The sequence below is a fragment of the Theobroma cacao genome, chromosome 4, assembly GCF_053813885.1.
Source record: "Theobroma cacao isolate CCN51 chromosome 4, ASM5381388v1, whole genome shotgun sequence".
NCBI classification, from domain to species: domain Eukaryota; kingdom Viridiplantae; phylum Streptophyta; class Magnoliopsida; order Malvales; family Malvaceae; genus Theobroma; species Theobroma cacao.
The window spans coordinates 39557840-39572015 of record NC_142642.1 but is presented as its reverse complement, the minus strand read 5'-3'; the positions used below and the strand labels follow the sequence as shown (position 1 = coordinate 39572015).

General features: G+C 33.6%; 2 protein-coding genes across 3 annotated transcripts; one reads left to right on the top strand and one right to left on the bottom strand.

Moving 5' to 3' along the window:
• Positions 1-1131: 1131 nt before the first annotated feature.
• On the bottom strand, positions 1132-3363 carry LOC18603463 (transcription termination factor MTERF8, chloroplastic-like). The gene has a single exon (XM_007035462.3). The coding sequence runs from the start codon at positions 2775-2777 to the stop codon at positions 1611-1613; it is 1167 nt and encodes a 388-aa protein (XP_007035524.3). The 5' UTR covers positions 2778-3363; the 3' UTR covers positions 1132-1610.
• Positions 3364-8264: 4901 nt separating this feature from the next.
• On the top strand, positions 8265-13954 carry LOC18603462 (Zinc finger C-x8-C-x5-C-x3-H type family protein). 2 transcript variants are annotated; one of them, XM_088805465.1, is made up of 8 exons: positions 8265-8687; positions 8799-8944; positions 9208-9273; positions 9527-9646; positions 9731-10045; positions 10134-10439; positions 12834-13272; positions 13742-13954. In XM_088805465.1, the coding sequence occupies exons 1-7, from the start codon at positions 8618-8620 to the stop codon at positions 13227-13229; spliced, it is 1419 nt and encodes a 472-aa protein (XP_088661591.1). In that variant the 5' UTR covers positions 8265-8617; the 3' UTR covers positions 13230-13272; positions 13742-13954. The 2 variants fall into 2 exon arrangements, with proteins under 2 accessions (XP_088661591.1, XP_017975652.1); XM_018120163.2 differs by having other exon boundaries at positions 12834-13954.
• The last annotated feature ends 222 nt before the right edge of the window (positions 13955-14176 follow it).

Sequence of the window (14176 nt, the reverse complement as noted above, 5' to 3'; positions counted from 1 at the left end):
AAATAGAATAGTTATTACGTCAGAATAAAATGAAATGAGAATAAAATAGAATAGTTATTATATAATTTGGTATGACGAATAGAATATAATAAGTATAACTATTATGACTTATTGCAGTGTTTTATTGATAACAATAACTTTAAAATAAGAAAGAAATAAAATATAAAAAGATAAAAATACCATTTATTATATATATATATAATTAATAAATTATTTTATTTTATTTTTAAATATTAAAAAGTTATAATTTAATTAAAAATATTAATAATTTCTAAATTAAATATTAATATTTTATTTATAATTTAATCATTAATATTTTAAAATATTAATATTTATTTAATTTAAAATATTATTATGGTTATTTTTTATTTTTTATTTTATGAATATTAATAATTGATTATTTAAATATTAATATTTTATTTATAATTTAATCATTAACATCGTAAAATATTAACATTTTATTTAATTTAAACATTATTATGATCAAATATTTTTATTATATTTTATTTTTAAATATTAATATTTAATTTGATAATTTATTTATAATATTAATAATTTATCATTTAAATATTAATATTTTATTTATAATTTAAATGTTTATGAAGTATTCATATTTTATTTATAATTTAATGATATTATGGTTATTTATTTTTATTTTATTTTATTTTTTAAATACTAATATTTTATTTATAATTTAATTATTAATATTTTTTCATAAATTAATATTTTATTTACAAATATTAATATAGATAAGATTGTAAATTTCTAAATTTATGAGGGGTAATTTAGCTTTAACATGTTTTGAAGCTATTCCATCAAACATGGAATAGCTAATACTAAGAGAAAATGTGGGTTTAGTTAAACGTAACTTTTAACTGATTTTAAAAAAATAGCTATTCTTTGATACAATTGCCAACAAATATATGGGAGCAAATATCACATGGGAATAGAGGGGAATAGCTTAACTATTTCTCATACCAAATATGCATATAATATGTAAAATTTAAAACGAAAAATTAAATTATATATTCCCCGATACGAGTTGAATGTTTTGTGATGATTGTGAGGCAATTACTATATTAGGAAACTTAATATGAAAAAGTTTTAAAAGAATTAAAAAATAGAAAGAAATGCAAATAAACAAAGTAGCAATAGCTTCATGATTTTAGCTTCCCACGTTCAACAATTCAACATTGTATTTAGTACAAAAGATGAATATGGAGCCGACTGCCCTCAAGCATTACAACATAAGAAACAAGAAAATCAGAAAAAGCTTGCAACTTGAACTCCATTCCAAATGAAGCAAAAGAATTCAACAATAAATCAAATTAACAAGAAAATAAAAATCTGAATACTAAGGTGGAAATTCACATAGCTTTAATAGCTCAGGAGTTTTCTCTTCATAGCTGCACACAAATTCTTAAGGAACTTTTCTGAAGTCACTAAAGATGCACTGAACTGCAAGTAACAATGAAGGAAAGAATGAACTTCTTGGCTCCCAGCCGAGGCACTCAGGAGCAGTGATTACATAACAAAAGGAAAATAGAAGTCCATTGGGGTATCATATTCATGATGTAAACATTATGCAAGTGGTGCATCTTCTCTCACCTTCATATTGATCCTTCTCTCACCTTACAAAGATCCAACTTATCTCTATACATCTGCAATAGCTGAGGCTCATATTTATGCCAAGTCAAACACTTCCGCACGAAACGTTTTTCAGGACATGTAAACATCCAAGCCACCTTAGAAACTTTCTCCTCGAGCCAACCTTTTGATAACACAAATTGAAGTACAGGAGCCCTAGGAAGAATCCTCTTTTCCAAGCTCAAGGAAATAAGTATTGGACGTTCCACAACAGCATTTGCCTCCCAACCCATTTTGTTCACAAAGAAGTCCATTGCGGGAGAAATTTTATTCTCGGATGCTATCATACACCAAGGAAACTTTGTAAATGATGCAATAATCTGTTCTTCAGAACAACCCCAACTCTTATAAAGGTTAACCTTCCTTTCCCATATGTCCTTCCCAATTTTCTTCACGGCAACAATTGCTATAACAAATTGTGACTTCAAAGGATTAATACCCATCTCTATCACTACCTCAACAGTCTGGTTAAATTTATCTGGATTTGAGATTGATAAATGAGGCCATCTTCGAACAAACAGAGCAATATTAGGATCAGGCACTCCATGATCACGCAAAATGGCAACTTGGCCTTCAATATCATGACAAAGAATAAACGGAAAGTGCTTAATGGCAGCAATGGCCTTGTCTTTAGACTTAAGCAGCTCTTCAAGACAGTTGAAACTAGGGACTATTTTGCTTTCCAAGCCCGTTATAATAACTCTGGGACAAGTATACATAAGGGCAGCAAGGTCAGAACTTGAAATTCCTTTAGAGTAAAAAAATTCAAACTTGGGCAGAAGGGTTTTCTCAGGGTAGTAAAGAAGTAATTCTGGAGTTCTCCCAATGATTTTTGAGATCTGGGTTCGTGAGAGTCCATGGTCCTTGAAAAAACTAAGGACCAAGTTTGGTCGATCAGAGGTTTCGAAATGGAGTTTTTTGGAAGCTGAAAGAGCAGATTTTGGAGACAACCCGCACGCGTTTATCAGGTATGAGATTACCGATGAGTGCTGATTTACTTTTGCTAAGATGGGTTTGGGAGAAAATTGGCTAAATGGGAGTTTTTGAAGCAAAGACAGCTTTTGGGCAGCGGTTGAACCTGTGACAGTGCATCTCCGGTGGAGAAGAGTTCTGGAGAGAAAGTAAAACATGGGAATTGAAATGAACTTCTGGTAGTTGAAAAGACTCACTCACCTATAGTTGGAAAAACCTCTTCGTGGGGATGAAGCAAGTTAAAGCCCCTTGTCGTATCAGAGAGAGGTGAGATCCATCTGAGGCAAAGAGAAGGGGCAAACTGATAAATAAGAAAGAGACCCTTTAACAGAAAACAGATATAGAAGCGGCAGCCAGCAGCCAATTTGATTTTTATTAGGAAGAATTTACATATGTTTGTATATATGTCGCGCTCTTTTTCTTATTCTCAAAATAAAGTGAAACGGCAAAATGGGAAGCTTCAGTAGGCAAATAACAGACCAGAAATAAGCTAGACAAACAAGAAAGTTCATTTCACTGAATAATTACATGGAATCAAAGTAAGATTTCATCCATGTTACAAATTCGAAGATCAATGTCACTGAATCACGTGAATAATTACATGGAACCAAAGCCAAATTCATAACAAGAACGGATTTTGGGTGCCAACGTAGCCGACAGGAATGCATAATACTACAGACTGAGAGAGTTAAAAGTGGCTTATCCCTGTAAAGATTCAGATGCAGTTTCCCATAGTATAGCTTCAAAAATGCTGGATGGCTTCCTCCTCACAGCCATGGATTCCAGAAATGAAGCATTAATATATGATAAGTGCATTACTTGAGCAATTCATTAAAATGTAAGTCATTTACCATTTTTTTATGAAATTTTTGCATTAGCATCTGGTTGAACTGGAGGTAAAGAAGTATCATTTCCTGCAAAAAAATGGTACCCAAGATGCCATACATGTTTACATTGGCTGAATTTGGTTAGACATGAAAACACCTTTGTACTTATGATTGGGCTTTGGTTTTTCATATTTAGCCCAGCCTGCCTGCTGGACTCCTTATGTTTTTCAGGATCAGACAGAGTTCTTGGTTTAGGACTTGTCTTGCTGGTACAGTGCAAAAAGCCCAGGTCATTAGGCTTCATGATAACATGAAACCATGGAGACACAAGGAGACTTAAATCCCATTGATTTAATTTATATTTTGAATTAAAACAAAAACAAGATTCTCGAGAAAACAAAGGTATCAAAAATGTCATCTCAGGGTCAGCCACCGAACAAGGATAAGATGATGTTTAATTAAGTGGTATGCAAAGCTTCGGCGCCTGAAGCATGCCATGAACAAGCTGCTGCTTGCTACTACTGCGATTGCTCCGTGAACAACAAAACAGGGGAGAAAAGAAAGGATGCACGATTTTTACAAGACAAGGTGACATGTTAATCCTTCCAATTTGTTTCGTGTCTGCCACTGATAAAACCTGTCATGATTGCAGCAGTAAATGACATATTTTCGATCAACTGAGGATTGTGTGTTACTCCACAACGAAATTAAAACTGCATTTGTACGGAAAAAACAGACAATGTTTCTATAAAAAGGATTTCCCATCATAATAGCTTCATTCAGCTTGTTTTTTTTTTTTTTGGGGGGGGGGGGGGGTGATAAAGTAAGGTCTCATTTCACAATTGTTGTTGAAATCATTATTTTATCCTAAACTCTAAATTTACTTGCAAATATAATGTTAAATAAGATAAGATAAAATTTACGACTAAAAATCTTAATTGTAATGAGTTTATAATTGTAATAATGACTTTACACCACAAATTCCAATTGCAATTACAATGTCAAATGTCAAACCATTGGGTAAAAAACGCTAGTCTTTCCTAAGCTCCATTTTTCATATAAAACGAAATATAGTTATATGAAACTTTACTAACATATGATTTTAATTTTTTTCACATGGTAAGTTGATATCTAGCTAATATTTCGTAAATAATTTGTATTCTTACGAGGATTAGATGGTTAATTTTACCAATTAAAATTATAAAAACATTCTTTAACGTGAACATATGAGTTAATTTTGAATTGAATGTATTTTGTTAATCTTATTAAGTAAAAGTAATAATTTAATCTGCTATGAGAATAGAAATTATTCACAAGGCTCTAATCAAGGGAAAAAATATACTTATGGGATGCTAATTGAGAAAAAAATCACAGTATATGAAATGGGAAAAATTGAAATGATATTTAAGTGATGTTTACCTTTAAAAACATAAATAAACATCATGTTTTTTTGTGTACTAATTTTAAGAAATTTGTACCCTACTTTTCACGAGGAAGTGTCCAATCTTTGCTTAACAAACTCAAGTCAAACAATTCATACCCAATGCAATGAAAAATAAAATAAATAAACAAGGATTGACAGATTAGCTCATGATTGTGTTACCTTTGGGCCGCAGTCCATAATTAATCATCATGGAATAGAAAGCATGTCTAATAAACTATACTTTGCCTAGTACATTTTCAATAAGATATTTCGACTTTTAGAATATAATATATTAATATAAACTCAAAAAAAAAATTTAATTATCACAAAAAATAATAAATAAGATATGAACATAAAAAATAATAAATAACATTTTAACTAAAATAATTATCCTTTATATAAAAAAACTTATTTATATCAATATAAAAATTTAAAATCCCAATCTTACTATAAAAGAAAACACCTCAAACTTTTTTTTTTTAATTTGAATTTTGTGGCTAGAGATATTCTTTCTAAAATGATAGCTCAGAGGATCTAAAATAAAATGATAGGTGACCATAGATTTCACATGTAGTGGTCATAGAAACCTTTAAGGTAAGCACTTTATATGTTTGAAAAGGGGGTAATAAAAGTGATGGTTTTTTTTTGAAAGATTTTAGAGGGGGCCATGAATCCCCACAGTATTTCCTTTAGGCCCATTTTAGCATGTCTTATGTACCCACCTTCATCAAATTATTTAAACATCTTTGCTACCAATTAATTATGACAAAGATTGCTTGCATCTTACCACAAAACATACAAACCTTTGTTTTATATAAACATGTTCAATGGTAAATCCCTTGTACTTGTTTGCCCCAATTAGAAGGAATATTTGAAACATTTTGTCTTAATTTGCTTTACCAAATTTGATCAACTCGTCGGTTTTGAAATCGGTCAAATATTTTTTAATTTTTTTCTTGGTGTGAAGCATGTTTAAAATAAAATTTCAATAAATGTTATATCCGTTTGACATAATCTCGAATTTAAACCGTAATATAGTAATTATTTTTAAAGTTTTCATCTTTTTACTAAGGCAATGCCATATGAATATTGTCTCATTTTTTTATATTTACATTGAATTATTCATTTGGTTAAAGAATATCGTAATGATTAAAATTATAATGAATCGATTTGTGTTATTTAAAATGAATTTAAATTTAAAAAATAAAAATAAATAATTTTAATAAATTTTTTCCCAAAAAACCCATCAATTCAACCTCGCCGACATTTGGTTGATAAGATACGGTCACCAGAGTAATGCATCAAATCTTAAAAAGTGCCCACATGTGGCCAAAACTTGTCCAAGTCAAACAAAAAGTACTTTCCACCTGACTACCGCTTGCTCCGGTGAACTTCCTTCCCCATCTTCCTTCTCTCCCACCGCCTGCGTCCGGTCATCTTGGGTTTTCTCTTTGTACAGTGTAATTATGCATTTATAGACTTCTTACCTACTACTCCCGCGCATTCCCGGTTCGGTTCCCTGCCGGATTGATGACGTGAAAGCGATCTTAGCCGTCGGTTTTTGAGGGGAACGAAGATCTCAGCCGTTGGTTTTGTGAGGTTTAAACCATTAAATAGATTTTTTCCAAACTGAAACGACCTTCACAAGATGTTAACTCGCTTCCGGTTTTTAACAGACTTGGAAACCATGCCCACGCGCCAGTTAGGCGACCGTCAAAACTCACCACTCCTTTGTTTTTTTTCAACTTTTATCCAATTTTCTTTGAGCAAAGCCACCTACGTTTTGACCAAAATGTCCATTTGAACCTGAGCTTTGACTTTCTGGTTGCTTTAATAAAGCTGATTTTCTTTTTTTTTTTAGTTTTTAGTAAAATTTCAATATCTTTCTATATGAAATTGAGAAGATTCAAGTTAATTTTAATAAGTATATAACTAAATTAAAATTTTTAATTTAAAATCACAATAATTAGTCTATAAAATTTGAGTTAAATACTTATTAGAATAAACAAACTACTTTTAATAATTTTCTAACCAAAAATTCTTAACACTCCCAATTCATAAGATTCCCTTATAGTAAAATTCAAGTAAATACATGAAAAATACTATTATCATTCCCTCACTCATGCATTAAAATAATATTTTGTCTTTTAACTAAATGAAAAAAAAATTAAGAAAAAATTTTGCATGATCTTAACTTTCCACTGTTCACGCTCTGCAATGCAGCGCGTAAGGAAAGCAAGTCTGACGTTGAACTGCTTGTGCAAGAAAGGTCTTACATGGAACACGTGTTGGACCATGGTTGGTTCATCCAGAAAGTGTTACACTCGTAGGTGTCATTATCAACTCCATTTTTCCTATCACTTCCAAGTTAAAAAGTTAACACTATAAGCCAAAAAAACCGAAGGGAAAAAAAAACTTTTTCGAAATATGCCCCACTTTTCTTTTATTATTCCAAAATTAATATGTTAATTAAATACTAATTTTAATTTAATACACCCCAAAATAATCAACCAAATGCAAACAGCTAGACAACCAAAACCAAGATTTTGCCTTAGAAATAAAATTAAGGGAATGATTTGCTCAATAGAGCAAGATTCTTTCCATTATTTCGTGTCTTTTTCAATGGGATCCTAATTTTGGTTAAAACTTGTTTCTAATTAATTAATAAATGTTTTATTTTTAAATAAAATTTTAATTTTTGAAGAGGCATGTAACACGCATCTCAAATAACTTAGGAGTATATATTAATTATTCCCAAACAATTTGATTTGATTATTTAAATCTTATATCGCATTAGATCTAATAAAAATAAAGATATTTTTATTAAAATTGTGCATATTTTTTTCATTAATTATGTAAAATCAAAATAATTTTTATTCATTCAACTCGAACTAGATGATTGGATTATTTTATCAAATAAGTTATTGACTAAGAGTTTAGAGTTTATACCTTAATCGATAAAAACTAATATATTTAAAAGTAAAAACAATAGGAAAAGGGGAAAAAATATTGAAATGGGAAAGTACAAAGATCAAATATGATGGCTAATCTAAGTGTTAAGTTTATTTAGCACCTTTTTTCTGTTTTTAAGGATATCTGCCCATTCCATTTTTTTGCCACGTTGCACAAACCACCTTACCATACTTTAATACAGTCAGCCACACTAGATTATTAATTAATTCAACTAAATCTCATTATTGTTACCTTTTATGACCATTTTACCCTCTTTCCGACAGAGAGATCCTCTTAGTACGAGGAGATATCTGTCATTTTCAAATCACTTTGATTAATGTAATTAGCATAATCAGTTGATTAAAATAATTAACCCCTTCTTTTATTTATTTTAGGTAATTCTTTTTCCCTCTATTTGGCGCGTATATAAACCGACGCCTAAAAAAAAAAGGGGAAGAAAGATCAAACAAACAGCAAATGACTTTGAGGAACTGAAGCAGAGAGAGAGAGAGAGAGAGAGGGGGGGGAGAGAGAAACCAAACCAAACAAACAAAACCCAAAAAAACGACAGACAAAACAGTGTGGTTTTTTTGGTTGAGTGTAAGAAAGAAGGAAGGGAGAGGGAGAGAGAGAGAGTTTCTGTTTTTTTTTTTTTTGGTTTCTCTCTCTTAAGTTTATTTTTGTTGCTTATTTTGTTCTGCTTTCTCTCTCTAGAGAGGAAGACATAGACACACACACAGACACCCATTTGATCGGATTACAATTTGGGTTGTTTGGGTTGTTGGCCGTACGTTAAATGGAGCGGGGCCCAGAGTCCGATCCGCAACCGGAATGGACAGCTCCGGGACCCGAAACGGGGCTCGAAGGTAAAGAGGACTTCCAACTTCTGTTTTGGGATGTGGGGGGTTTTTGGATTTGTTTTTTTTTTCTTTTTGTGTAATGTGGGATGTGATACGGGGTTGTTGTTTGAAATGTAGAGCCGGTTTGGCGGTTGGGATTAGGAGGTGGCCCGGAATCGTACCCGGAGCGACCCGAAGAAGCTGATTGTATTTACTATTTGAGGACTGGGTTTTGCGGCTACGGCTCAAGGTGTCGGTTCAATCATCCACGTGACCGTGCCGCGGTAAGCAATCGATAATATGATCTAATTATTTTTTGTTTGTTTATCTGAGTTAGTGTTTCCGGAAGGGTTTTGATTGGCTTTTTTGTTTGATCATGGTCTTTGGATTGATGGGGTTTCGAATTTTAGGGTAAAAATGGACAGTTTTTTGTTACTGCATTAAGATCTAGTGTAATTGGTTATTTTGATTTTGGAAAAACTTTGATGTTCATTTGTTTTGTTTGGTGAAAGAAATGTGATGATGATGATGATGATTATTGCCTTAGGTTATGGGAGCTGGAAGAGGCGGTGTGGGGGAGTATCCGGAGAGAGTGGGCCAGCCAGTTTGTCAGGTACTTTTGATTAGATTGTTTCTTAAATGTTTGAAAAGATCGAGATATGTATGCTGAAATGGTATGATTTCAACAATGTACATTGGCTAAATTCTTGGAGTTAAAGATAACTTTATGTCACTTCATTTTATGGTTAAGGATAGAGTTAGGTCATGTATTTTCGGTGAATAGATTCTGTTTGGTTTGACAGTTTAGGAAATATGGCAAGTTACTTTTTGTGTTGATTATGGTTTCCTTTTTTATTGATTTGCAGTATTATATGAGGACAGGGACATGTAAATTTGGTGTTTCCTGTAAGTACCATCATCCCAAGCAGGGAGGTGGTTCTGTTAGCTCTGTGCTACTAAATTATTATGGATACCCATTACGTCCGGTTTGTATCACTTGACATTGGCGCTTAATCTTTTAGATACATGTTGTCAAGTTCGCTTAATAATTGAGCAATACTGTAAAACAGGGTGAAAAGGAGTGTTCTTACTATGTGAAGACGGGGCAGTGTAAGTTTGGTGCAACATGTAAATTCCATCATCCTGCACCACCTGCACAGGTTCCAGCACCATCTCCAGCTCCTCCAGTTGCATCTGTACCAACACCAGTTCCTGCACCTGCGATATATTCCACAGTGCAGTCCCCATCTGGCCCTTCCTCTCAACAATATGGAGTTGTAATGGCAAGGCCTCCCCTGATGCCAGGCTCATATATGCAAGGCCACTATGGTCCTTTGCTGCTTTCCCCAGGCATGGTTTCTGTTCCAAGTTGGAATCCCTATATGGTACGTGAATTAAACTTTATTCAGTTCCCTCAATAGTGGTTACATTTTATTATTTTTATGTTTGAGGTTGCTAATGCACCTGGTGCAGGCACCTGTCAGTCCTGGTACTCAACCCACTGTTGGATCAAGCTCAATTTTTGGGGTAACACCATTATCTCCTTCAGCACCTGCCTATACTGGACCTTATCTACCTGTACCTTCTAGTGTTGGTCCTTCAAGTAGTAGTCAGAAGGAACAGTCATTTCCAGAGAGACCTGGCCAACCAGAATGTCAGTATTATATGAAAACAGGTGATTGTAAATATGGATCCTCCTGTCGATATCATCATCCACCAGAAGTGATTGCACCAAAAGCAGATGTCATGCTCGGCCCTCTTGGTCTTCCTCTTCGTCCGGTAAGCAATTTGTAAAATGTCCTATTAATGTGATGCTTTATACAAGACTGGATTTAGATTTGATAATGCTTGAACCTTACAACTGGTCAGCATGAATCAGAGCTTTATAAGAAGCTATCAGACTTTTGTTCTCCACTCAATTTTGTAATGCTTCGGTTGTCTGAGCATGACAAACATCTTCTTGCACCAATTCTTGGTTCTAGGAACCTGTTCTGGTTCCCCCCAGTCTTCTCTGAGTTTTCAACCCCTTAAAAGGTTTACATATGAGGTCATTCAAACATTAGAATCTCTTTTAGTTATATGTGTGGCTGATTGAACTCTTAACCTGTTACTGAATACGAAAGTTGATTTGCATTTTTGAAAGCACTTCTAGCTTAATTTCTGTGTTTGTTCGGATACTTTGAGCCCACAACTATTATTTTGAAGTATTCTTGACTTGGATTCAATACATTGTTATTACATGTCACTTGTGAACTTAAAGAACGTCATTCTGGTGTGAATTTCTGTTGTTGTTTTATAGGTGTATGTGCCATCCTTCATTGTTTGCATGAACCTGTAGATTTTTCTTTAGCCAATGCAGGATTTCCTGGCGGTTTTTTGTTGCCTAGACTTTTACATGGTGAATGTGTATATTACGTGACTTTAATGAATCATCTTGTTGATTATGGAAACATGAAGATTGTTCTCTTTTTCTGTTCTTGATCTTAGACTTTCCCGGGTTGCTACTTTTCTCTTCTTCTTTTTTTATAGTGCGTTTTAACATAATTTACAAGAAAGTACAAAATCTTAATCCTCCATGGTGTGATCTTTCATGCATTTATTGATTTACTATGAAGGATAGAACATTTCTGGGGTTGATTTTGTGATTCTCAATTTTCTAGGGTAGATTATGCCAGCTTTGTAAATATTAAAGGTCTTGTAACCTAGAGTTGGATTTTAGGTAATTTATAGATGTTGATTTAGTAGTTCTTTTGACATAATTGTTCTGTCAACTGCACAAGTTGATGTGTTGTTATTAAGTTCCGGGTGATGTTTGATGTGTTAATTCCCAATTTCAGCATAAATCTCCAGGATTGTTGGGATGAGGAATGATGGTAAGTACTACTCTTTGACCAAGTAATTTAAGGTCTTGATGAGTGTTTTTTTCCACATTTTAGTTGTGATGATGGAGGGATTTTGATAATTTGTACATGGAAACACCTGAGTTTTTATCTTTAAGTTTTTAAAGCAATTTCTACCTTGGAATTCAGAACAAGCAAAAATGATAAGTTAATCAAGGTGGCTAGAAATGTGGCATAGGTGAATGTGGTCAGAACAAGATGCTGAAAACAGTCTTATCCTCAATTATGGTCATGCCTTGGAAGCTAGCTTGGTTGCAGGGTTTATGATGGAGAGCTTAATTGTTAGTTATAGTGACTGGCTGAAGAAGAATCTTAGGATTGGAAGAAAATTTTAAATCTGCATGAGCTAAGGCCTTCTTCTTACTTTTATCTAAATATGCTAAAAAATTGGCTTACTTCACTATCTTAGTGAAATAACTGCATTGAATGGGAATGTCTTCTCCCTGAGTGAGGTTATATGATTGAAACTGTAATGTATATTTCATGGAACAAAGCTTGCTGAGATACCACAAAATTATGATTGCATAGTTTAATTTATTTATTCATTTTCCTTATCCCATTTATTTCAATTTCTTGTGGTTGGCTGTGCTGCTCCTGGTGTATCAGCTTTCTTTCTTGATGTCATTCTGTTGACTTTTCAAACAACCCAGCTGGTTAATTTTCAGACTTGCTGTCATCTTCTTACATTAATGTCTGATTATGTTTTATTCTATGGTTTCTTTTTAGTGCTTTAGCCATGCAACATATATTTGTGATAGGACCTATCCATGTTATCTTCACACTCTTTTATTTCCTCTCCAAACTATTTTCAAGAGCATGAATACAGTTGAATGAGCAAAGTTAAGTATGGTTGATCTTTGGTTTTGTCATCTGTGGAAAGCATTATTGAACAAATGATGCTCTCTCTCGGGTCTTCTAATTAAAATACAGTTTTCAGTGCTACTGATGGTTATTATAAGCTTCATTCTCACTTGCAAAATTATGCTTATAGCAGGAACTCTCTACTGGGAACTTGAACTTCTTGTGAATTTGTAATTTTCTTTTGTCCTGCGTTTGTTTGTTCTGTTTTCATATTTTTCCTTTTGCCTCAATATTTTTATCATTTTTTAAACCTGCCATTTCTATATGTCGAGTATTTTCCACCAATTGGAGAATTTTCAGCTGTGACCCTTATGGTTTTTTGTTGCAGTAATCATGCATATATTAACTTGAGTCGTTTCCTGGTTAGGTATTGTACATGTATTTATTTGTGTGTTTTTCTTAATGAAATCAGGGTGCACCACCTTGCTCTCATTATTCACAACGTGGAGTCTGCAAGTTTGGAGCTGCTTGCAAATTTGATCATCCTACTGGAACCTTAAGTTACAGTCCATCTGCATCTTCCCTTGCTGATATGCCTGTTGCACCCTACCCTGTTGGATCTACAATTGGTACTCTAGCTCCGTCATCCTCATCTTCGGAGTTACGACCAGATCTTATTTCAGGGTCCAGCAAGGACACTGCTACAGCTATAATGTCTTCATCAGTGAGCACATTGAGTGAATCAGTTGGTTCAGTTTTCTCTGAAGGTGCACCTATTCCTCAGTCAAGCATACAACAGTCCAGTCAGAGCACTGCCCCTTCTACTGGCAGTGGCAGCAGCAGCACCGAGGGGCGCACTTCAAGCTAAGAGAAAGAGAAGCAACTGCCTCAATCCTCTTTTTTTGATCAAGGTCATGAACCAAAACATTATTTTTTGTGCAAGTCTTCAAAAATAGGAGGCTTCATTTCTTTATTATCTTGGTTCCACGATTCAGGTCTAGCACACAGCAGTTCTGATCATCTCTGTGTTCATATAATCTTCATAGGGCCATCTCTTCCATCTTCAATAAGCCCATGGCCAAACCCTAAAAAGTTTAGCAAACCCCATACACCTTGCTTTTGAATAACCATTGAAGAACCTGCAGTTACATTAGGGAGATCTGTGTCAACCCATCCAATTTTTGGAGTCTGTTGTGTTTGTTTATGGTCTGATCTTTTTGCGAAACAAAAAGATCAGTTCCGCAGCATTCTTCCTTTTTACATCAACTGTGTGTTCATGTCCATCATTCTTAGATTTTTATTTCAATTTGGGAACAAATTTCCAATTCAACCTTAGAAAGGTACTTGAAGGTGTTCTTGTTCCCCCACTTTTTTTATCAGGGGTTGTTGTGAAGAAGAGAAGTAATCAAAGAGAACTCCAAGGAGGCATCAAAATGTGACTATATGTGGGATTAGATACATAATTATGTTGTGACAATGGAAATGCTTGACAAGGTTCGATAAATTTATTATGATATACGAATATATGAGAATTACTCCTGACTGTAATAAATGTCCATGATCACTTAAAACCCATCATCATTTTGTCCTCAAGATTTTACTCCTTTTTATCGCAGCTTCATTTACTTGTTCCAAAATTTCAGGCAAGAGAACATTTAGATTTGAATATTGCTTGTGCAAGTGATCACTATCCTCTAGAAATGACAGCATTTTCCCCAATGTGAACAGCATTTTTAACTGTGATCTTCAGTTTCTTCAACTCAGTTCCATTTGATTTCCTTAGCTCTCTACAATTTCCTCTGATGCGGCCAAGTT